The 26,628-nt window shown below is 37.6% G+C and overlaps 1 protein-coding gene across 1 annotated transcript in view; it reads right to left on the bottom strand.

The window, feature by feature from the left end:
• FSIP1 (fibrous sheath interacting protein 1) overlaps nucleotides 1-26,628 on the bottom strand; it is a 183,029-nt gene that overhangs the window by 151,533 nt on the left and 4,868 nt on the right. The window contains exons 2-6 of the mRNA XM_007940512.1: nucleotides 26,200-26,395; nucleotides 22,074-22,228; nucleotides 18,919-19,012; nucleotides 7,452-7,550; nucleotides 1,341-1,465 (exon numbers count right to left, since the gene is read on the bottom strand). Of these exons, the coding sequence (XP_007938703.1) occupies nucleotides 1,341-1,465; nucleotides 7,452-7,550; nucleotides 18,919-19,012; nucleotides 22,074-22,228; nucleotides 26,200-26,395 (669 nt within the window). The remainder of the gene's footprint in view (nucleotides 1-1,340; nucleotides 1,466-7,451; nucleotides 7,551-18,918; nucleotides 19,013-22,073; nucleotides 22,229-26,199; nucleotides 26,396-26,628) is intronic.

The raw sequence follows: 26,628 nt of genomic DNA, 5'->3' as shown, positions 1-26,628 counted from the left end.
TATCAAATGGGAGTTCATAAACTTTGCTGTGCTTCAAATGCCTATTGTTGTTGTTGTTGTTGTTGTTTGCCATCAAGTCGGCCCCGACTCATAGTGACCCCTCCTTGGGTTTCCGAGGCAGTATCACTACGGAAGTAGGATTGCCCAACCTTCCTTCCGAGGAGTGGCTATATCCACTAAATGAGTATCATACCAGGAGTTTAAATAAAGACTCAGTTACCACTGATAAAAGGGGAAGAGAAAATCTATGGTAGAGCTGTTGTCTCTATCAGTGGTAGGAAGAACTCACCAAGAACTTACATATGAGGAACTCTACCGCTCTTGGAAAACTAAACAATGAATCAACACACAAAGGGCCGATGCAAAGACAAGAGACACATCAAGTTGGAAAGAAGTTTCTGGGCAGAGGTAGGCAAATGTGCAGCACAGAAAAATGGAGCGCCCCAGAAGCCAGTGCTGGCAGTGGCAGGCTGACTCATGAACTCAATCTGCATGGAAATGATGCATCTCCTGTGGAAAAGGCATCACACTTTCATGTGGAGGAATTCTTGAACTCTCTCCTCTTGCTAATTCTTCACACTCACCAGTGCAGTTTTCTAATAATTTAATTGTCTAAGTGGTTTGCCATAAGATTTCTATCCACCTATACTTAACATTTCTTGTTGTAGATTAATTTTACACTTGCGTAAATTAAATTTACCTCCCCCCGAAAAAAAAAGACTTGGATAGTCTGAGTCTGTCTTGAGGACAAGCCAAGTCAGGCTGCAGCACTTGCAAGAGCAAGGACAAACCCCAGAAGCAGGGCATTCATCATGGCAAGTGGCCTGCAGACAGGGGGCTCAGGGGAGCAGTCAACCAGTTGGCCTCTTCAGCCCACCACCTCTGCTCTGCCATTCAGATTTCCAAATGCACCAGCTTTAAAAATCAGTGTCCTTACTTTAAAAAAATGTATTAATATGCCATTTAAAATCTGGAAACATTGTCCAAGAATATTCTATAAATAAATGCTTTTCAAATTGGAAGTCCCAGACTCTTTTGTGGGTAGTAAATGCATTAAGCTGCAAATAGCATTTTTGAAAAGCAGTAAGATAGGACAGGGTAGGAAAAGATGCAATGGAATAGAAAGGATACTACATCAAATGTTAGTGAAGATAAGTATTGGTCTATGAAACTTTCTATTCGGTTGTATATACTGTTTTACATGTATTTTGGTAAAACATATGTGTATGTATATAAATATATACACATACATACATATTTAAAGACAATTAACACAACTATTACCATTTTCACAACTCATACAGCCACTCATTCTGTCTTCTGAATTTCTAAGTACATACCTCAATGTTTTTTTTAATAAAATCCTGGTTATGTTTACCCCTGAGCTCAATATTTTCTGGTTTTGAAGAAGTTTTCATATCTGATTTGATCAATGACTCATTTCCTTCCACATCATATGTCAAACCTAATATTGAAAAAGTTCAGAATGTTTTCATAACTATAATTGTCAATTATGCTAAAAATTCATGTAAGGCAATACCAAAATATATAAGAAATAAAACACACACAGAAGAACTTCTGAATTCCCTATCCTGAAATCTAATATAGATGGAGATTTAACTTAAAAAGATAAATGTGCTACCATAACTTCCAATGACATTCTCATAAAACTTCTTTCCTTATTATTATTAATAATCAAACTCCTTGATGTTGATTCCTTGGAAAAATAGGAAAAGAACTTCAAGTGATACATGTGAATTAGAAATCTCTGATGCTATGGGGATTTTAAAACATATTTTATTATATGAAACAAAATTTCCCTAAAGACTGGAGTCCTTCCCTGCTATTCTATTAATTTGCCATCATTCTTCCTGAACAACAAACTTTTTGTTCAAACTTGTCTTTTAAGCAAGGACTAGGATAAACATCTTGGATGGTTACACCCCATTTACACAATGCCCTGGAGCCCCACTCAGTTTGTCAGTTTTTCTCAACCTTTGGTAAGAGGTTTGAGTAAACCTCTGAGATGTTCAGTTCCTGAGTGCTCAAATCACAGGTAAGAAAACGGCTTGTGGCCTCTTACTCCTTTTATTAAATATCCTGTTTCTATCCTTGTCACATTTAAAGCTTTTAAAACAAGACTTTCTGAACTCTTCATTAAAGCTCCAAATAAATGCATAAACAGGAAGAGTCTTCTTAAATGATAAATGGAGTCCACTCTACATAACAGAATACATTGCCACATTAAAGTCCAAAAGGGAAAAAACACCAGGCTGTAGCTAATCCAAACAAGGTTTACTTAAAAGTTATCTTTGTTCTAAAGTTATATTTGTTTTACTTCAATAAAAAGAATTAAGAGGGCTATTCCATTGGTATATTTATTGATAATTAATTACCAAAGATTTAATGCATATTTAGTCATTAAGGAATAAATTTTTATGACAGTATTTGGCAAGGAAAAGGGTAAATCTCTGAATTTGAATTCTTTTCAAATACTATAAAAAGTTTTTTTTTTACTCAGATTTAAGTTCCTTGTTGCTGTTGTTGTTAGGTGCCCTCGAATCATCTCCAACTCATAGCGACCCTATGTACAGCAGAATGAAACACTGCCTGGTCCTGTGCCAGCTCCACAACCCTTGCTATACCTGAGTCCATTGTTGTACCCACTGTGTCAAGCCATCTTGTGAGGGCCTTCTCCTCTTTCACTGACCCTCCACTTTACCAAGCATGATATCCTTCTCCACGGAATGGTCCCTTCTTACAAAATGTCCAAAGTAAGTGAGAGGAAGTCTGGTCATTCTCGCTTCCAAGGAGCATTCCGGCTGCACTACTTCCAGGACAGATTTGTTAGTTCTTTTAGCAGTCCATGGTACTTTTAGCATTCTTCACCAGCATCACAACTCAAAAGCATCACTCTTTTATGGTCTTCCTTATTCATTATCCAGTTCTCACTCACTGAGGTGACTAAAAATACCATGGCTTGTGTCAGGCACACTTTAGTCCTTAAGGAGACATCTTTGCTCTTCAGAGCTTGAAAGAGGTCTTTTGCAGCCAATTTGCCAATGCTATACGTCATCAGATATCTTGATTGCTGCTTCCATTGGTGTTGAATGTAGAACCAAATAATATGAAGTCTTTGACAACTTCAATCTTTTCTCCATTTATCATGATGCTGCTTATAGGTCCAGTTGTGAAGATTTTTGTTTTCTTTATATTGAGGTGTAATCCATACTGCATACTGTAGTCTTCAATCTTCATCAGTAAGTGCTTCAAGTCATCTTCACTTTCAGCAAGCAAGGTTGTGTCGTCTGCATATTGCAAGTTGTTAATGAGTCTTCCTCCAATCCTGATGCCACAACTCTTCTTCATATAGTCCAGTTTCGTGTATTATTTGGTCAGCATATAGATAGAACAAGTATGGTGAAAGGGAGAGTAGAACCCTGACACACTCCATTCTTGATTTTAAGCCATGCAGTGTCCCATTGTTCTGTTCGGATGACAGCCTCCTGGTCCATGTGCAGGTTCCTCATGAGTACAATCAAGTGTTCTGGAATTCCCATTCTTCTCAATGTTATCCATAATTTGTTATGATCCACACAATCAAATGCTTTTGCACAGTCAATAAAACACAAGTAATCATCTTTCTGGTATTCTTTGCTTTCAGCCAAGATCCATCTGACATCAGCAATGATATCCCTTGTTCTATGTCCTCTTCTGAATCCAACTTGCATTTCTGGAAGCTCCCTGTCAATATACTGCTATAACTATTCTTGAATTATCTTCAGTAAGATTTTACTTGCGTGCAACATTAACAATATTGTTAGATAATTTCCACATTCTGTGGGATCACCTTTCTTTGGAATGGGTACAAATATGGATCTCTTCCAGTCAGTTGGCCAGGTAGCTATCTTCCAAATCTCCTGGCATAGCCAAGTGAGTGCCTCCAGTGCAACATCCATTAGTTGAAACATTTCAATGGGCATTCCATCAATTCCTGGAGCCTTGTTTTTCGCCACTTCCTTCAGTGCAGTTTCAACTTCTTCCTTCAATACCATTGGCTCTTGATTCTCCTGAAATGGATGAACATTGACCAATTCTTTTTGGTACAGTGACTCTGTGTATTCCTTCCATCTTCTTTTGATGGTTCCTGCATCATTCAATCTTTTGCCCATAGAATCTTTCAGTATCACAACTCGAGGCTTGAATTTTTTCTTAACTTCTTTCAGCTTGAGAAATGCCAAGCGTGTTCTTCCCTCTTGGTTTTCTAACTCCAGGTCTTTGCACATTTTGTTATATTATAAAATTTTTTTTACTCAAATTTAAGTTTCTAGGAAAAATAAATCTGTGCTTTATAATTGGAGTTTTTATATTTTAATCATCTACCTACTGCCATCGAGTCAATTCTGACTCATAGTGACCCCTAGTGGTTTCCAAGGCTATAAATCTTTACAGAAGCAGACTGCCACATCTTTCTTCCACAGAGCAGCAGGTAGGTTCAAACCACCAACCTTCTGGTTACCAGCCAAATGCTTTAACATCACACCACCAAAGTTCCTTAGTTAGTTAGTTATTAATCAACCATACATAATTAATTGTTTTTAAAATCAAATATCAATAGTTAAAGTATGAGTTACTTTTTTTGATGAGTGGCTACCTTAGACATTATTAGGATATAACTTTTTCCCATAATTCAAGTTGCATATAGATTTTTTAAGCTGAAATATGAGGCTTACCCATTCAGTGGCTTACCCACCCAACTCACATATTCTTAAACATTTGCTATTGCTGTTGTTGTTAGGTGCCATCAAATCAGTTCCAACTCACAGCAATCCTATGTAAAACAGAATGAAACACTGCCCAGTCCTGCACCAGCCTCACAATTGTTTCCATGCTTGAGCCCATCATTGCAGCCACTGTGTCACTTCATATCGTTGAGGGTTTTCCCCTCTTTCACAGACCCTCTACTTTACTAAGCATGATATCCTTCTCCAGGGACTGGTCCCTTCTGACAACACAACCAAAGAATATGAGACAAAGTCTAGCCACCCTCCCTTCCAAGGAGCACTCTGGTTATACTTCCTCCAAGATATATTTGTTTGTTCTTCTGGCAGTCCATGGCATTTTCAATATTCTTTGCCAGTACCATAGTTCAAATGCATCAATTGTTCTTCATTCTTCCTTATTCTTCGTCCACCTTTCACATGCATATGAGGCTACTGGAAATACTATGGCTTGCATTAGGCACACCTTAGTCTTCAAAGTGACACCTTTGCTCTTTAGCACATTAAAAAGGTCTTTTGCAACAGATTTGCCCAGTGTAATACATGGTCTGATTTTTTGACTGCTGCTTCCATGGACATTGATTGTGGTTCCAAGTAAAATGAAACCCCCAACAATTTCAATCTTTCCTCCATTTGTCACGATGTAGTCCATTGTTCCAGTTGTAAGGATGTTTGTTTTCTTTATGTTGTGGTGTAACCCTTTTTGAAGGCTGTAGTCTTTGATTTCCATCAGTAAATGCTTCAAGTCTTCTTCACTTTCAGACAAGCAATGTTGTATCATCTGCATATCGCAGGTTGCTAATGATTCTTCCTCCAATCCTAATGCTGTGTTCTTTTTCATATAGTCCAGCTTCTTGGATTATTTGCTCAGCATACAGATTGAATAAGTATGATGAAAGGATACAACCCTGATACACACATTTCCTGTTTTTAAACCATGCAGTATCCCCTTGTTCTGTTTGAATGACTACCTCTTGGTCTATGTACAGGTTTCTCATGAGCACATTTAAGTGTTCTGGAATTCTCCTTCTTCACAATGATATCCAAAATTCATTATGATCTGCATAACTGAATGCCTTTGCATAGCCAGTAAAGCACAGGTAACATCTTTCTGGTTTTCTTTGCTTTCAACCAAGATCCATCTGATATTAGCCATGATATCCCTCATTCCACATCCTCTTCTGAATCCAGCTTGAATTTCCAGCAGTGCCTTGTCAATATAATGCTGTAACTGTTTTTAATTATCTTTAGCGTATTTTACTTGCCTGTGATATTAATAATACTGTTTGATAATTTCCACATTCTGTTAGATCACCTTTCAAATGTAGAGCTCTTCTAGTTGGTTGACCAGGTAGCTGTCTTCCAAATTTCTTGGTATGAAAGACTGAGTGTCTCCAGTGCTGCATCAGTTTGTTACAACATCTCAATGGTCACTCCATCAATTCCTGAAGCCTTGTTTTTCACCAATTCCTTCAGTGTAGCTTGGCCTTTCTCCTTCAGTACCATCCGCTCTTTATCATATGCTACCTCCTGAAATTGTTGAGTCTTAATCAATTCTTTTCAGTACAGTGACTCTGTGTATTCATACCCATAGAATCCTTCAATATTGCAACTCAACGCTTAAATTTTTTCTTCAGTTCTTTCAGCTTGAGAAACGTCAAGCATGTTATTCCCTTTTCATTTTTAGGTCTTTACACATTCCATTAATATTTTCATTAACATAACTCAAATTAAATGCAGCTATGTCTAAGACACTTGCCTGCTAACCAGACGGCTGGCGGTTCAAATCCACCAGCCACTCCTCGGAAGGAAGGTTGGGCAATCCTACTTCTGTAGTGATACTGCCTCGGAAACCCAAGGAGGGGTCGCTATGAGTCGGGGCCGACTCGACAGCACATAACAACAACAACAACAATGTCTACATTAGGAGCTATGGTAGCATAATGCCTAAGGCACTTGACTGCTAACCAGAAGGCTGGTGGTTCAAACCCACCAGCCACTCCTCAGAAGGAAGATGGGGCAATCTACTTCTGTAGTGATACTGCCTTGGAAACTCAAGGAGGGGTCGCTATGAGTCGGGTCTGACTCAACGGCACATAACAACAAGATGTCTACATTTGTAAAAAATGTATTTAAAATATACTTGTACTAAATTATAGAGAAAAAAGCATTGGATTACCTGATAAGAATTCTCTCACTAGCAATGTCCCTTTTCTCCCAATCTGATGATGATGTAGCAGGAGGTTGCTAGGTTCAATGAATCGGTTAGACCAGGGATAAGCAAAATCTAGGATTTTGGAATTAAGTCTCCCTCTCAATGACTAACCATAGCATATGCTCTTGGGAAACAAAGAAAGCTATCTACAGCCAGCATTCTTTCTATAATTAATTCTATTTTTTGCTTAAGTCAGGTTTTTCTTACTTGCAACCAGATTTTAAAACTCTTTATTACGTAAAAATTCAAACATCCAAAGTTAGACAGAATGTTGTAATGAATTCCCAACACTTCAGCAACAATCAATTCATGGTCAATCCTATTTTATCTAGAACCCCACTCACTCCCACCCACCTCTAGATAAATGATATCAAATCACTTCAGCTGTGAATATTTCTGTACACTGCTAGTATTTCCTTATGATAATATATACAATCACACAAATAAAACCATACCTTGGTTGGCATACTTTATATGATTTTCATACTCTTCTGGAGGGACTTGAGTATGAAACACTGGAAGAAATGTTCCTCCATCCTCATAGTGAGAAGTATCTATTGATTTAAAAAAAAAAAAAAAAAAACTCTTGTTCAATACACATAAAATAAATAAGGAATTGTGTACATAAGAATTATATTTTTTAAAAAAAGTAGATCCAATATTCCTTAATCCCCTCAATGCACACACACAAAAAAAAACAGTGCCATAAAGCCATAGATTCCAACTCATAGTGACTCTGTAAGGCAGAACAGAACTGCCCGCATAGTGTTTCCAAGGCTATTAAGTCTATACAGAAGCAGACTGTCACATCTCCCAAGGAGCAACTGGTAGATTAAAACCACTAACCTTTTCGTCATCAGCCCAAGGCTTTAATCATGCATCACCAGAACTACAATTATGTGAATTTCTTAAAATAATGTCACTTCCAAATAGAAATGACAATCACCTTTTTATGCATGAGTTACTGAAACAAACAACAGAAGTCAAGATAGTCAACTGTATTTCTCTAGAACTTAAGTGCAAAGAGGATGTATGAGGGTGTGCTAAAATATCATATTAACTTTCCAGAGATAATGCATCCAATTCCCAATGTTCGCATTATAGACAACATGCACACTGAGTAATTGTAATTGTGTTTGTGTTGTTTTCTACTTTAGAGCCTCAAGGTTAGGCTTTGACAGTGAGATCACTGTCAGATCTTTTGTGGCTTAAAAAGATAGGAAATTGTATTTTTCTCTTTTTTTTTTCTGCTGCTTGTTTCAATGAAATTTATTTTTATATTCTTCTATTAGCTGACTTCCATACTGTATATTTGCAAGAAATGCCCTTCTACATACACTTAATGTGAGAGAATCTGCCAGGCTGTGGCACAGATATCATTTTGCTTCAGAAAACATGACAACTCTTCTAAATGTTACAGAATTCATGACCTATGGAAACAAACTTGGATCAAGCTCAGTCAGGGAGCAAGTAGAGATACATTCATCCTCAACTCACAAACATTACTAAATTCAAAATACAAAGCTTGTGATATTAAATACAAAGGCATCAATGGGCAGCATCTGGATTGACATTACAAAGTAATCTTTTTACAGTCTCTAATTGTTGTTGTTGTTATGTGCCGTTGAGTTCGACCCAACTCATAGCGACCCCTTCTTGGGTTTCCGAGGCAGTAACAGTACGGAAGTAGATTGCCCAACCTTCCTTCTGAGGAGTGGCTGGTGGGTTTGAACCACCAGCCTTCTGGTTAGCAGTCAAGTACCTTAGGCACTATGCTACCAGAGCTCCTAATCTCTAATTTGTTAATCAAATTAGTGGGGTTAGCCTTTGGTGGGGAGTTTGGGGTGGGATTAAACTACTGAAAAGAAGAAAAAGGTTTAAAGCTCTTTTGAATTTTAATTTTTGGGGTATTAAAAAAAAAAACAAACCCATTGCCAACAAGTTGATTCTGACTCATAACGACCCTATAGGACAGAGTAGAACTGCCCTATAAAGTTTTTAAGGTTGTAAATCTTCACAAAGCTGACTGCCTTATCTTTCTTCCATGGAGAGGCTGGTGAGTTCAAACCACTGACCTTTTGGTAGCAGCCAAAGACTTTAACTACTGTGTCATCAGAGCTCCTTTTTTGGGTATAGCCATTAATTATTTGTCAGCAACCTGGCAACATTTTATTATTAGTTTACATTATATCATATATTAAAAGTGTTAATATGTATTTTTTAATCTCATAGTTCCATTTTAATAGTAATCTCACTCAATTTTATACTAAAATTAGAAATAAAATAAAATAAAATAGAAAGAAAACAAATATGAAAATTTATACCACTGAAACTCTTATAGCAAGAAATATTTGGGCATTTTCAGCTTAGGGGCTTTTTCTAGCTTGAAATTATTCTTGTAAAGCTGGCTCTCCACCCATTAGCTGGTGGTATTCATTCCATCAGACAGAGGTAGACACAACCTAGAACAAAGACCTCATAGCTCAGCTTTGAATTTCAAAGACAATAGTTGTGAAAGCCAGGCATTTGATTGCAAGAGCTTAAACCCTTAAGAAAGAATTTTCTGAATTCCAAGCCTCTCTTTTGAAAGCTTTTACTTACAGTTAAAAAAAAAAAAAAAAACTCATTAATGTAGATGAAATTAGAATACATTTTTGTAAACATGTTAATAACTGATTCAGGTAAGAATCATAAATGGATGATAAAACTTGTGGGTGAAAGTTTGAAGAATAACAGGGTAAGAGCCTTAAATTTGCCACAAAGCCACAAGGTTACTTATTAATTACAAAAGGAAAAATAGTAACTTTATCGAGGTAAAATCTAACAGACACTAGCTTAACTGAATTGGTGTCACCAATAATGGGAAAGATTGTGTTCATGCACTTCATGGCTACTTGATACGATACATTGAGAAGAACATAATATCACTTCTATGGAATTTGTGCCAAAAATTCCTGAATCTAATCGTGTTGAAACACTGACAAACCCAAAATGGATTTATTCTACAGAATAACAGGTTTCTAGTTTGCAAAAATGTCAATGTGATACAACAGAAAGAAGACTAACAAAAGACATGTGACAAGGGATCGGCGCAGGGGATCCTGGGCAGAGTGGAGAACAATGCGGAACAAAACTCAAAATCATAAAAAAGTCCAGGCTTGCTGGTCTGATAGAGCCTGGTGAAACCTCAAAGACTATGGGCGCTAGTTAGTCTTCAGGCCTGGAATCGAGCACACTCCCGTGACTTCAGCCAAACAATAGACAGGCATATAGGGTGAACATTTATACCAGGTAGATACGCTCCTTAGAACAATTAACCATGGAAGAACAGAAAGGCAGTCTTTGCACAGGGAGACAGCTCTGGAGGCAGGAATGCATAAGAAAGAAGCACACAGGGAAGAGGTAACTACAGGGAGGAAGTGGAAGAGAGCTGTTAAATTGTGGGGACTGCAGTCAATGTCATGGAACAAAAGGTGTATGAACTGCTGTATGGAAAATGAATTTGCTCCCTAAACTTTCACCCAAATCACAATAAAAATTTTAAAAATGAATAAATAAAGAGACGTGACAACTAAATGCAACATTTGACCCAGGATTTTCTTTTGCTATGACAGTATTGTAGCAATATTTATTTCCTGCTGTGTGTGTATGTGTATGTGTGCATGTATGTTATGAGAGTTTAAAATCAGAGGCACTTGATGTGTGTAAATAGAGCAGTCTGAAAGCAGAGCCTTGATTCCATTTTTAAGTCTTGACAGGAGTCTAGAATTCATGTTGAATTTTAAAGCCGCCTTTTCTAACAGCAGTTCTCTAACTTGGATGTTGATCTAACCTTGATGCTGACCACATATCCTAAAAGGAGATACCCTTTTTTTCTGAGGTCTGGCATGTGCAGGATATCACAATCTATTCTCAGAGGGTCTTTCCACTACGGTCAAATAGATGCAAGACACAATACCTTCTACCTGAAAGGTCGCGATGCAAAGTGTTATCAATAAATCTTTACAATGGATCTCCAGAAACAGACATAATTGAAAAATTTCTATGGCAGGTTATCCAAAGAACAGTCCTGCCATTGTCCTGTGACCACCCTGTAATGAATTGAAGAGCATGTACGCTTGCAATTACACACCCTTAACCAATCATGAAACTCCACATATACATTATCCACCTATTCCTCCTAAATCCTTGCTCTTAGGTATCTTATCTTTGACTCACAATTGTCTTTTAGCCAGTTATGATTTTGTAATTTTCCATTCCTGCCCCAACTATACAAAAATGTTTTCTTCCTCGATGTCTGATTAAGCAGCCATTTTCCCTCTGAATGTGGACATCTTTCCAGTCTGGACCATCTCTGTCCCTCAAAACACCTCTTTTGCTTGTACTTAAGCAGACTTCCATGATGTTGCTCTATGACAGTGTGGGTGGAGAAAGAGAGCTTACCAATATGGTAAAATGTTAACGTTTGGAGAATCTGAGCAAAGGGTATTTGAGAATTCTTTGTACTTTTCTTGCAATTTCATTTTAAATCTAAAATTGTATCAAAACAAAAAATTAATAGTAAAATTTAAAAATTCCTCTTCTCACTACAAACCTAAGAAACATTTACCTGAAAAAAAGAAACTCCTTGTATAGATCAAGAGTCAGAGCTTAGAGGACCAAGTACAGAGTTTTTAATAAGAACTCTAGAAGATGAAGGATGTAATTTAAGGAGTTTCCTGCCATCCAGGGAAGATATAAAAGCCCATCCCAGATAAGGAAAAGGACCTAGAAAAATGTCAGAGTGTATGCACTTAGAGCAGACACAAGTGACATCAGTATGAAGCTCGTAGGCATACATCCTCTTAGCGGTTAAATCCTGGAGTTGAATAGAGATCCAAAAAGGATGGGGAAATCCAGAGCAAAGTGGACTCTGCCCCACTGCACACCTGGAATTCTGGGAGAAGACTCCACACAGGGTACTCCACACCTAGTCAGGACAGCAATGGCAGTGTAGCATGTTTAGAGGGAGACCAAACCAAAACCAGTTTTTTGCCATCAAGTCAATCTGACTCATGAAGACCTCATGATCGCACACAGACATGTAATTCCTCATGCCTGGCTAATGGCATGGAAAAAATTCAGGAATTCCCAGATATTCCCAAATACTAGAAGCAGCCTGAGGTCCTGATGAGGAGGGTAGGGGTAGAGTACAATACCTCACAACCAGAGAGGATGGGAACATCAGGACTGTGTTGTTGGCAGATGCCAAAAAGTTAAATGGGACTAGCTACAAGTCAGACTAGCTCACATCCGCAGACCAAGCAGGAAGAGATACTTCCAGGGCAATAGCAAGGACTACAAGCCATGATGCTACATAAGCTTCCGCCTGAGCCCAGATATCATCCTGAGAAAAGGAAAGGAGAAGAGGAGGGAAAGAAACCCTGAATACACATTTACCTAAAAGAAACTGAGATACCTGAAAGATACTGTTTTAAACTAGAAATTACCAACCTTGAATGTTTTTCCCTTCTGCAGAGTGGAAATGGAGGCTCATCAGTAAACTGAGTTCAGATTTGGGAATAATTCTGTAATTGTCAGAAGTAGACAATTCTTCATAATCTGTCTTAGTCTGGAAGCTCCACTGAAACATGTCCATCATGAATGATCCTGTTGGTATTTGAAATACCAGTGGCATAGCTTCCAGCTATGCTAGACCTAGTAACAATGATACTCCAGTAGCAACACACACATCTAGCAACTAGACATTGGCTTCTAACACCATTTTCCAATCAAAGAAGCCAGGACTCATTGGAGAAATGGCTGATTCTAGGACTCAGGTAGGAAATAAACAGAATGAGCCTCTAGCAACTTTTAGTGCAAGAAAGTAAGAAATCAACAGAATAAAACTGCCCCATAGGGTTTCCAAGGCTGTATATCTTTACTGAAGCAGATTCTTTGTCTTTCTCCCATGTAGCAGCTGGTGGATTGGAATTAGCAATCTTCTGGTTAGCAGCCCAATGCTTTAATGACAGTGCCACCAAAAAAAAAAAAAGAAAACCTTACAATGATGGAGGTGAGGTAAAGGGACACAGAAAGAAGGTCAACAGGCAGCAAAGTACTGAGGTCTGTCAGCAACCACGTGAGTGAGCTTGGAAGCAGATTTTCCAGCCCCAGGCAACCTTATGGGAATCCTGAGTCAGAACCACCCAGCTAGGCTACTCCTAGATTCCTGACACTTTTTCCTCTACAGTCTTCCTCCCAAAAACACATAATCCCAGTCTAATCATAAGGAAAAAAAAAACAAAACAGACAAATCACAGTTGAGAGACATTCCTCAAGATACCTGACTAGTCCTTCTCAAAATTGCTAAGATCATCAGAAACAAGCGAAGTCTGAGAAACTGTCACAGCCAAGAGGAACCTAAGGAAACATAAAAACTAAATGTAATATGGTATCCTGGATGGGCTCCTGGAACAGTAAAAGGGGATTTGGCAAAAAAAAAAAAAAAGAGGAAATGTGAATAAAGTATGGACCTCAGTTAATAATAATGGGTCAATATCAGCTCATTAATTGTAGCAAATGCATCATACTAAAGTAAGATGTAATGATAGGGGAAACTGGGTATGGGGCATATGGGAAGCCTGAACTATCTTTGTAATTTTTCTGTATTTCTATACTCTAAAGTAAAACAATTATTTTTAAAAACTACATATAAAAAAAAGAAGAAGAAGAAAGAAAACATGAACAAAATTAGAATGGGGGTATATAAGTAATGAGAAGGATAATTATTACAAAAGAATACTATATGAAATGTTATGATAATAAAATATTAAGTCTCAGTGAAATGGATACTTCTTAGTAATCCAATAGATGGATTGCTAAAGTTGACTCCAGAAGAAGGAGTAAACTGAAATGGAATAGTAAATATGAAAGAAGCTAAGAGTCAGAGAATTGCCTCCAAAAAAATTATTTGAACCAGATGGTTTTTCCAGAGAAATCTTTCAAACTTTTAGGGAACAGATAATCCCCATGTTATATAAACTGTTCCAAAGCATAGAAATAAGTGAACATCCACCCCCATTCATTTTATGAAGTTAGCAAAGCCTGACAAAGCAAACACACACCTCCACTGCTGCTCCACCACCATACCTCCACCCACAACACCATACACATACATGCACACACAGCTGATCTCACTGCTAAATATAGGTATAAAACTCTGAATAAAAGTCAGCCAATCAAACTAGCACTAAATTAAAAAGCTAATCCTCTATAACTAAGAAAGCTTGACTCAAGAATAAAAGACTGATATTGTATTCAAACTCTATAAATTTTAAAATATTAAAATATTAGATAAATTTGTTAAGAAAGAAAAACTTCATGATAATTTAAGTAGACGTTGGAAAGTATTTAATACATTTCAACACTTGTTATGTGCTGTCGAGTTGGACCCAACTCATAGAGACCCCTCCTTGGGTTTCCAAGGCAATATCACTACCGAAGTAGATTGTCCAACCTTCCTAGGCCTTTTTTACAGTTCTCAAAATGAGAAAAAAAAATCATTGAAAAAGACACAAAAATTAATATTATTTCCAAGTGATATGTTCCTAGAGTTAAAAGATCCAAGAGACCAACTAAAGGTAACTAGAATAAATAAGATACTTTAGTTAATTGTTGATATAGAAAACAAATTATGAGCTAGCTCTTCTCTATATAATTAATAATCCATCAAAAATAAGATGGAATAAACACTAACCAGGATAAACAGCCTGTGGATAAGCTTGGTAAATAAACTATGGATACCTAATCACTGCACGAAACTGGCAAAAATTCCCTGATCTGTGAAAGGTCATATATAAGAAACATACTATGTTCCTGTTGTTGCCTAGTAATCTTAGGAATAGTAATAGCTCAACTTACTGAGTACTCACTATGTGTTCTAAAGGAAGCCAGCTGCCACGCTGTGAGGACATTCAGGCAGCCTATGAAGGGGCCCGTGTGGTAGGAAATAAGATCGCCAGCCAAAAGGCAGAAAGGAACTGAGGTTTGCCAACAACCATGTGAAATGAGCTTGGAAGCAGATTCTCCAGCTCTAGGTGACTCCTCAAACGTCTATAACCCTGGACAACAAGCTGAATGCAACCTTACGAGGGATCCTGCGTCAGAGCACCCAGCTAGGCTACTCCTACATTCCTGACCCACAGAACTGGGAAATCGTAAATGTTTATTGTTTTAAGCTGCTATGTTTGAGGTAAATGGTTACACAGCAAGAGGTAGTGAATACAATGATTGTATAAGAAGATAATAATATCAGGGAGACAAGATGACAAGACTTGAAACTATTCAAATATCCTAAAAGAAAAATAATAAAGTCTGCATTCAAACCATTGATGATAGGGTGACAAAGAGGACATATATAGAAAAAGTAGAAAAAATAGTCATTTGAAGAACTGTTACTCAGGAAGAAAGCATAAGAGAATAATGAGGAAGACTGGGTGGATGGTAACCAAAATAGAGAAAACATACAAAAAGAGGGACAGGTTTCAGTACCAGAAGTAGGAAATGGGAAGGAACAGGGGAAAAAGAGGAAAAACAGTACGGAATCATAAGTCCTGTAAAATTTTACTTTGCTAAGAATCATGAACTATATCAGATGCTACAGAGATGTCACGTAGGGTAAAAATTGGAAACATGCCACTAAATTTAGAATTTAGAGGTACCATGATGAAGTCATTTCTGTACTGTGATAGAAAATACAGACCGTGATGGGTTAGAAGAGTTGAGACGTAAATGGAAGTTGGTCAGGAGGAACCAGTAGGTATAGGCTTTTCTTCCAAGAAGAATTTTAAGGAGAGGAGTGAAACCTGTTTGGGAGTAGGGTGAAGAGCTGAGGGAAGAGTTTTGATTTGCATGTTTGCTTGGTGATTGGTTGGTTGAATGACTCATTGATTCTGTTTTATAACTAAAAGATGTGAACATGGTAAACTGAAGGGAAGGAGCCAGAGGAGAGGAGGGAGCTTGAAGATCTAGGTGAGGGACAGAATGATTGGTGAGCCAAAGCAGGAGCAGGGTGAAAGGGATGAGATGTCACTGACTTTGGCCTTGGGGAACAAGAGTACCTTCTCCCCATCTAAGAGGGAAGGCGAGAGGCAGATGAAGGAACATAGTCAGGTGACGACTACAAATAAAAGGAAAGAATGTGGAAGAACTCCTACCCAATATATCCATTTTCTCTGGAAAAGTTAAGACTGCCAGAGTGAAGGTCTTGCAGAAGAGAATGGGAGGTTAAGCACATAGTAACAGTTTGGTAGAGCCACCTCACGGAATGCAAAAGAGGCTGCTAAGCAATGCTAAGAACTCAACAGAGGTTAAAACCCTAAATACCTAGCTGTGCCAGTCGGCACAGTTAAGTGATTTTCTCCCTCCATCCTCTGCAGACACACCAGAACAGACACACACTACCAGATCTTTTGGAACATTTAATTTTGAAACAATTAACATGTCTGAATTCCACATATGTGAAGTATTACGTATCTGAATTTCATAGAGAAAGCACCTAGAAAGTGGTATTCACACATTTTGAGAAGCCTAATTCATTAAGATGTTGCTGCTTTATGCTTACATGCATTTATAATTTGGAGCTGGAAACACAAAAAGGAAATGTGACAAAGGCTAAAAAAGTAACCTTTGTCAAAATGAAAACATTGACAAGAAACAGACCCATCATGACATGCATCTATCTATCTTCGAGAATACTGAATTCCACCTCTATCCATTAGATAAATGCTAAAAACCAAAGGAAAACTGTGTGTTACAAAGAGTTTTGATTTTCCCATTTCTTTAGAAACAAAGGTGATTCCTCAATAATGAGGTAGGAGAGACTTGTAAAGTCTTTTTGAGATCTCTAGCAAGTGTATTACTGTATACTTTTAAAATCTCAGTAGTTAAACTGGAGATTATTACCTCTGGGTTATAAAGTCAAAATATGGTCTAAGTCGATTTAATACGATTTTCAGTGTTCTCTTGGAGTCAAGGCTTCAACATACAATAAAATTAAGTACAAACCCCACAACAAACATACTTTCATTTATTTTCTGTTGGTTATTTGTGTTGTTAGAAAGAGACTCAAATGGATTTGTGTTTTAAGGGTGGGGCTGGGGCTGGGGCTGGAAAGCAGGTTGGAAATAAGTCTTATAGAAGAGGTTAAGGAAAACTGGAATATGAAAAGGAAATACTCATATAAATAGTTGTTTCATTTGTTTAAAGGGGAAAAAGAAAACAAAGGTAGAAAGTAAGTTTTGGTATATTTGTACTTGTATGTTTAAAGTTCAAGTCCAAACAGGTCTGGCACTAGCTCCTTAAGTGATTCTTTTAAAAGCACTCTGTATTTCAACTAGATGCTGCCACCTACTGGACAATTTGCAAGTTCTTTGGTCTTTCCTGGTGACAGAAAAAATTATACAATGCTACAAAGGTATTAGGAGCTCTAGTAGCATAGTGTCTAAGGCACTTGACTGCCAACCAGAAGGCTGGTAGTTCAAACTCTCCAGCCACTCCTTAAAAGGAAGGTTGGGCAATCTATGTTCACAACAACAATTTTTTTTAAATTATTTTTAGCTTTGGTTTTTTGAAAATGAAAATACAATAATTTGCACCTCTCTGATTATTAGGCAGGTGAAATATTTATTCATCTATTTATTATTCTGTTTTGTGAATTACTTGTTTATGCTTAGAGCCAGTTAGAGGACCATCTGTGTGATATAAATTAAGGGATTCAAAAGTATCTTGCCAAATTGTATCAATTGCTTCCCAGTGCTACATTTTTGGGAGCTCTGGTAGCATAGTGGCTAAGGCACTTGACTGCTAACCAGAAGGCTGGCGGTTCAAACCCACCAGCCACTCCTCGGAAGGAAGGTTGGGCAATCCTACTTCCGTAGTGATATTGCCTTGGAAACCCAAGGAGGGGTCGCTATGAGTCAGGGTTGACTCGATGGCACATAACAACAACAACGGCTACAATTTTCACCTTTATATAAGTGAGTTAAAGGTTATATTGCTACATAATATCTCAGTTAAAAAAAAGAAGAAGAAGAATATTCACAGGTATATATACAAACAAGGAGGGAAGATAGAAATAATATATGTGCAGAATCAATTGGCTGATTTCTAAAACCTAGACTAGGAGAGGACAGAAAATAGAATAAATTGGCAATGGATTTTTATGAACGGTGTTTCACAGGCTAAAATGAGACACATTGTAGGAGGATTCAAGGCAGTCAGGGGATTGTCTACACAAACGGGGTGTCTAGAGGTACACAATAGAGAATGGAAATAAAGTCAAAGACAAAAACTGTTTTCCATTTTTCTCTGCCTTGTCCTTTCACCCCTAGCGAAGATCCTTGAAACATACCTAAGATCAGGGTGGTTGTTGTTGTTATGTGCCGTCGAGTCGGCCACGACTCACAGCGACCCCTCCTTGGGTTTCCGAGGCAGTATCACATAAAAAGGACAAAAGTATTAATAATGTTGTTGTTGTTGTTGTTATGTGCCGTCGAGTCGGCCACGACTCACAGCGACCCCTCCTTGGGTTTCCGAGGCAGTATCACTACGGAAGTAGGATTGCCCAACCTTCCTTCCGAGGAGTGGCTGGTGGGTTTGAACCGCCATCCATCTGGTTAGCAGGCAAGTGTCTTAGCCACTATGCTACCAGAGCTCCCAAGATCAGGGTAGTTCTATATAATTCTACCTAAATGGAGACTCTGAGTCGGGTCCGACTCGATGGCACATAACAACAACAAATGTGATCAAGCGTTTTCCCTAAAGGAGAGTTGTATTCACAAAGAAGAGAAAATGAAATTTGACTGGGAATTTGAATTTAATCTAAAGATTCTATGATTCTGAGATAAAAATAAAGAAGAATGACATCTCAATCTTACTCACCAACAGTTTCTTCTGATGCTGCAGTCAAAGCCAAAAATTTTTTTGTATTTTCCATCTCCTCATTACTTTCTAAAGTTTCATTATTTTTTGCAGACTAATGAAAGAGAAATGAAAGTTTGAACATAGGAAAAGAAAACAGCTATACTAACTGATTTATTTTTCAATTCTAACATAGCTCTCAATAATGTCCATAGACCAAGAAGGTTCGGGCCATTTTTAGTCCTTGATTTAGGAAAATTTTAATGTTTCCTGATCCAGCAACATTCTATCAATTGGCATTTCCAGGTGGAGCTGGAGAATATGTAAACCATTGTATGATAATTACCTTGCCTACAGTTTTTTAAATTTCTGCTTAATATTTCTATAACTAGTAAATTATAGAAGGTATACCATCAAATTGAAATTTCAGACATTTCAAGACTGATGTTCTATCTTATTATGTTTACATTCAAGATTCTTGTTCTGAAGCAAGTAAAAATTTGTTTTGAGACTGAAAAGAAAATAATGACAGGATTTCTCTAATTTAAAGCATTACAATTTGTATGTTGCTTTCTTCTTATCCCAGTGGTCTTCCTAGGAACCTTGTAAAAATATATTCTTAATAACTTAATTCCTAATTCATATTATTGCCTAGAAATTTCCTCTGAAATCAGTCAATTGATCGAGGAGGATCTTGATAGCCCAATATAAAAATAACCCAATATGCTATTGCAATATTGTTTACCTCAGAGGAGCTTTCCTTTGAGGGATGAAGTTCAAATATGAGCCAATGGCTATATACCAAGTTGATGTTAATGGGGTCAACTTCAATCCTTCAATATTATAGAGAATAAGAAGCCCAAGAAGGCCAAAAAGAAAACCAATCATAATTTGTTGAGACAAAAGCAAAATAGAGCATGATCCAGACCTCAAGCACTTTACAGCTTCCTGAAGAGAACTTGGCCATAAAGGTCTCAAATAATAATGCTAACCAGGGGATCAAATTCGTGTGTATTTGTCTATTTATCTCCAAAGTTTAAACTTTAAGCTCCCTGAAGAAAAAGCAGACATACACACTTGGATGAAGGTAGCCACCATACCCCTTTCTATTCCAGAGATGGTGGAGGCCCAGCCAGACACTGGTAAGAGGTATGTACTACTGGGCCTGTTCATGTGGAATGAACACGCCAGCACAGTGCCTCTGATAGTTGGAGCTGTGGGTCAACTTGGCTGGACCACAATTCTATGTGGTTTAAGCAATTGTGATGTGGGTTATTCCCACGATGGGATCAGATGTATATGTTTTGAGCAGCCAATCCATTGAAAGGGAGTTTCCCTAGGGGTGTGGTCTGCTTCCAATATATTTATGAACATCCTGGGAAAAGAGACATTCTTCTGTGGATTGGGATCCTGTTGTGCTGCCTACAGCTGTCCATGAGTGAACAGTCCATTACTCAGCCTGGAGATCTTGGATTCATCATTCTCTGGAGTCAAAGCCGGTACTCCCTGCCAACTTGGAGCTCCTCAGCTCCTACAGCTGCGTGAGTTGGGAAAGGCCTCCAGCTTGACGTTTGATCCAAGAACTTGGGACTTGCCAACTTCAATAAGTGTGTGAGCCATTTACCTAAGATAAATGTCTCTTTCTCTATATGTACACAAGTTTTACTGATTTTGCTTCTCTAGAGAACCCAGCCTAACACAGTGCCTGAAGTCTGGAATGGTGCAGATCAAGTTACTTTCTCTGGTCAGAAAAATATCTCTCTCTCTCTCTCACACACACACACACACACTACAACCTCCAAAATAAATCAATAAAGGCAAATCACATTAACCACTACTACAGTCTATGCTTTTCTTATTCATCTTAAAGGAAATTGTTTCTTCCAAACCAAATACCCACTGCTAGCAAATTGATTCCGACTCATAGTGAACCTATAGGACAGACTAAAACTGCACCACAGGGTTTCCAAGACTGTAAATCTTTTCTTTTCTTTCTTTCTTTTTTTTTTTTAATTGTTATTGTGATTTGGGTGAAAGTTTACAGAGCAAATTCACTCTCCATACAGCAGCTTACATACACTTTGTATTATGATTGACTGCAATTTCCCACAATGCAACAACTCCCTTCCCACTTCCTCCCCATAGTTACCTCTTCCCTGTGTCCTTCCCTCCCATGCACTCCTGAGCTGTCTCCCGGTGCATACACAGCACTTCTATTCTCCCATGATTGTTCTCTCCAAGTAGTGTATCTACCTAATGTAAATGTTCAGCTCATATGCCTGTCTTTGTTTGGCTAGAAGCCACAGGAGTGGTTTGATTTTAGTTCTGAAAGGCAGCTAGCGGCCACAGTCTCAGGGGTTCCACCAGGTTCTATCAGACCAGCAAACCTGGTCCTTTTTAAAAAAAAAAAAAAAAAAATGATTTTGAGTTCTGTTTCACATTGTTCTCCCACTCTACACTCTATCCAGGATCTCCTACATAGATTCCCCTCCAAGTGATTGACAGTGGTAGCTAGGTACCATCTAGTTCTTCTGGTCTCATAGTCATATAGGCTGGGGATCACATGGTGTACCAGTCTCTTGGACTAATTGTTTCCATTCATCTTTCATTTTCTTCATTCTTCTTTGCTCTGGATGAGGAGAGACCCATCATTGCATCTAGATGCCCATTTGCAAGCTTTTAAAATCCCAGTTGCTACTCATCAAAGTAGGATGTGGAACAATGTTTTTGTGTGGTATATTATGCCAATTGAGCTTGATGTCCCCACAACTATGGTCCCAAGCCCACAGGTCCAACTATTCACTCCCTCTGGGTAGCTGGCTATGGCCAAGAAGTGACCTTGTCCTTTGTCAGCTCTACTATATACCTGGGAATTCTTACAGAACATACCAATACACTTGTAGAAGCATTGTCTGCTAACCCTATACATGGTCATGAGCATACTCCCCCCCTGCATAGACATACCTAATAGTTCAGCCTGTCCACTCATCTATCCACCCATATATCAATGTTTGCAAGGCTATAAATCTTTATGGAAGCAGACTGCCACATCTTTCTCTCATGGAGTGGTTGATTCAAACTACCAACTTTTTGGTTGGCAGCTGAGCATTTTAACCACTGTGCCACCTAACTGTGTCTTGCATGTCAGCATTTGATTATATAATTCTAATTCTTACCTTAAGTTCTTCCCACAGCTTTATTCTCATTTCTAGACCTTGCTTCTTAACTTCTTTCTCTCTGTATTGTCTCTTGACCAATATTTTATCCAGCCTCTTCATCTTCTGAATAGCATCCTCAAGTTTAAGATCTAATTCTTTTAATTTGGGTTCATCTATATTATTTTGAAAGTAGGGATGAGTTTGATATTTAGTAAAACCATGAAATTTTGCTTTGTTTTATTGTGTACTTACTATTCACTCTTAGATTCAACAAATATTTATGGCTGATAATAACAACTAACATCAGTGCCATATATTTAACTTACAAGAGGTTTTCATGTGTATTTTCTCATACAATTATCTAAAAACCCTGTGAAATAGACATGTTATCTATTTTACAGTTGAGATAACTGGGCCCTTTCAAATAGCTAATAAATTATAACACTGGAACTCAGAAGTAGGTCTCTTATGATTTTAAAACCTAAGTTCTTTCTCCTTTATTCAGCTATAACTTCTCTATTTGTAAGTAACAAATAGTGAATAAGACACAGACCATATCCTCAAGCTGCTTCAGACTAACCAAAAGAAAAGGCATGTACACAAATAGCTACAGTCAAAAAAAAAAAAAAAATCATGTGATGAGTGACACAAAGTGGTTCCAATATACAGAAACAAACCCACACAAGTACTACATGTAATTAGATACCCTTCTTCTATGCTGTGGATAATTGATGGTAACTTATTTAAAATTAGAGTCTATTTAGAACTTTTGGCATTCAAGTTTTAACTTATGAAGAATGATAATAGAAGTTAACATGTATAGAGTTACCTGATAAGCACAACGGTAAGAGCTTTATTTAAAGGTATTATCTTATTTAATCCACATCATAACCCTCTGAGGTGGTATAAATACTGTCTCCATTTTACAAATTAGTAAACAGGAGCTAATTTGGAACAGAGTTATATACATACCCAAGGTGGTATAACAAGTAAATGGCAGGGTCATGTTCCACCCACTCTATCTGATTATAGATCCACAGCTTTTAACTACCAGACAATACCACCTCTGTAAAATCAGATGAAAAATGAGAATTTGACAATGAACATAAATGCTCAAATATTTAAGTCCTCAGCAGCCCCATGTTAGATTATTAGAAATGGTATAATATGCTAAGAAAGGCCAATCTTAGCAACTTCTGAAAATCCAAAACCTCCAGTGAGGGTATCCTATAATCTATATCACCTCTTCTTTAAGGAAGAAAGGAGATATTTTCAGAGGGAACAAGCTTATCTAAAAAGAATATTGATCTTACCAAGAATGACCAAAACCAAAAAATCAAACTCACTACCATCCAGTCGAACCCTACTCATGATGACTCCCATTGGATTTCCAAGGCTATAAATCTTTATGGAAGGAGACCGCCCCATCTTCCTTCCACAGAGCAGCTGATGGGCTTGAACCACTGACCTTCCAGGTAGCAGCCAAATGCCTTATCCACTTGCTTACATACTTCAAATGTAATAGCCTCTAGTTCTAATGCCCAACTGCCAATCCTAGCATCTTCAGGTCCCTTCTACGTGTAGGCATTTTGAAGGAACTCAGGCAGTACCAAAACAATGTAAACAAATACAGTAGAAACTGTGCCAATAGCTCGTCTCAAATAGAATGCTTTGTTTCCTGATAACTGTAAGTTGGAGTCACCTGACCTGACCTTGAGAGCTGCGTTTCAGCCCAAACATCTTTTAAATCAGCAGTTCTCCAACTTTTTTGGTTTCCATTTCCCTTTACTGTCTTAAAATTAATTAAGAACCCCAAATAGCTTTTGTTTATGTGGGTTATATCTATTGATAATGATCATATTAAAACTGAGAAATACTGTAAATACTTATTAATTACTTTTCAAATAATAATAAATGCATTATATGCTAACATAAATAACATTATTTTTAAAAAATAACTTTTTCAAAAAAAATTAGTGAGAAGAGTGGCATTGTTTTAAATTTGGAATAAGTGGAATACTAGAAGACAGCTGGATTCTCATACCTGAAATAATCTATTATTGCAATCTGCTATTTTGGTTGAAATATATGAAGAAAACTTGACCTCACATAGACTTGTAGTTGGAAAAGGGAAGAGTAATTTAATATCCTTTTCAGATAACTGTGGGTATTTTCCCCTGATACACCAGAACCAACAAGCAGTAGATTATTAACATTTAGCTAATAAACAAATCATATCAGACCTCTTTGTACTTGTTCCATTAAAATCCACGGGCCTATCTTGCATGTTAAGGAGTGCTGGTGGTGCAGTGCCTAAGACATTTGGCAATTCAAACCCACTAGCTGCTCCTTTTTTTTTTTTTTTTTTTGGGGGGGGGGGGTTGTTTTGCTTATCTTGCATGTTGAATGGGTCTTTTACCCATGCATGATTGTTTAACATCCTGCACTGGTCTTTTAGAAAATAGTGGTCCACTATATTACATAGACCTTCAAGGTCTGCATTTTACATTTCAATACACACATTTTTAAAAATCACATCTGTTAATATCACCACCAATTTTATCGGAAAAGTCTAAGTAATGGGAGGCTGTCAAGCTTACAGTGACAGATTCAAGTTCTCCAAAAGATGAATTTTTACTTGAAAGCTCAATTTTTATCACTGGCAACAAATACTGGCAGTTGTTTTCTTTGAAATGAAAGCCTCACTTCATTCATTTTTGTAAATGTCTACCAAATACCCAAGTCTGAAAGATAATAGTTTGTCTGGCAGTCATTCTTTCAAGTGAAAAACCAAAACCAAACCCACTGCCATGGAGTTGATTCCTACTCACAGCGACCCCCATTTGGTTTCCAAGGTGGTAGGTAAATCTTTACAGAAGCAGTTTGTCCCCTCTTCCTTCTGCAGAGCAACTTGTGGGTTTGCACCGCCAACCTTCTGATCAGTAGTCAAATGCCTTAGGCACTGTGCCACCAGAGCTCCTTTTTCAAGTAAAAGTAGTGTTTCATTTTGAAAAAAATGACTAATTCAGCTCTCAACTGTAACCACAAGACAATCTTCACACTTCCGTATGCAGCAGAACTGCTTTATGTGTACTTGCCATTTTGCCACACAAGGTATTAAAAAGGTTAACAATTTTTACTTCTTCATCAGGGAATTTCTTGAGTGACAATGTTTTTTTTTGTTTTTGTTTGGTTTTGTTTTTGCCATTGCCTTCATTGATAGTAAAAATTATGATGACTGATAACACTGTTTGATGTCACTGCCTGGATCCCTACTCAGGTACCAAAAGTTTTACCCATCAATAGTAATAGTAATACCTACTATTACTTTTGTACCATCAGTGCAAATGTTAATACAGTGGGCAAAAAGACAAACACCATGTAAGTATTACTCTGAAAATAGTTTTTACTTTCAGAACCACTGAAAGGGTCTCAGAGACACACAGTCCACCTCCCCACGCACCAAGACACTGTGGACAATATATTGAGAAAAGCTGTTCTAATTGCATCTGACCAGAATTAATGTAGTAACCATGAAAAAAAAAAAAGTCATCTTTTTAAAGTCAAAATGTTACTAAAATCGAGAGGGACTATCCCTAAAATGGCACATACAATTTACAAGGTACATTTTATTGTGCAATTTTAGTCATGAAAAAAATCAACAAATCACACTACAAAATGCAGAACACTTCCTTCTTCATTGATGTAAAATGACCACAATAATAATTTTATTAAATGGCATATTTTATTATTTTCCAAGTGCATTTAAAGGCTCTTAATATGGTTCCAAATAAAAATTAGTGGTTGCCTGCTTATAAAAAGTATGTTGCGTTTTTAATTATTTCTAGTTAGCTGTTTGGGAGCTCTGGTGGTGTGATGCCTAAAGCATTTGACTGCTAAGCAGAAGGCTGGCAGCTCAAACCCACCAGCCACTCCCCTGGAAGGAAGGTTGGGCAATCTACTTCGGTAATAATACTGCTTTGGAAACCCAAGGAGGGGTCACTATGAGTTGGGTCCTACTCGAGGGCAGCGTGTTTGTGTTTTTTTGTTTTTTAGTTAGCTCTTTAAAAAATACATTTAAGTCTAACATTTTAAATATAACAGCTGTAATTATTATTAGCCAATCACCTACTGGTTATCATACCTGAACACTCGGAGATTGTCTGATGTTGAACAGAGTCCAGATCTTCATCTGATCCCTCATCAGACAACTCTATTGTCTCAGAGTCGTTTTCCCCTTTATCATTGCTACCGTTCCTACTTTCCTCTGTGTTTCTGTTTTCTTCCGTGGTTTCTGAGTGGCTCCCTTTACCAGAGTTCAACTTGATTGAAGTATCAACCTAAAAATAATTTCCAAAACAGTTTCCTAATATACTACATATTTTTAAATGCATTTTATTGAGATATAATTTTTGTACAGTGAAATACACAAAACTAAAGTGACATGCGTCCATGCATTTTGTTTGTTTGCAGTGCTCCCTCCCCTCCCCTCCTACCCCTGGCAACCAACAAAGAAAATTTCCCTCCATATATAAACCTTTCCTTGACCCTCCACAACAATGAACTAATACTA

The sequence above is a fragment of the Orycteropus afer genome, unplaced genomic scaffold, assembly GCF_000298275.1.
Source record: "Orycteropus afer afer isolate SDZICR_OR568_19922 unplaced genomic scaffold, OryAfe1.0 scaffold00068, whole genome shotgun sequence".
In the NCBI taxonomy this organism is placed as follows: domain Eukaryota; kingdom Metazoa; phylum Chordata; class Mammalia; order Tubulidentata; family Orycteropodidae; genus Orycteropus; species Orycteropus afer.
Note: the sequence above shows the minus strand (reverse complement) of the source record. Positions and strands in the feature narration are given on the sequence as shown.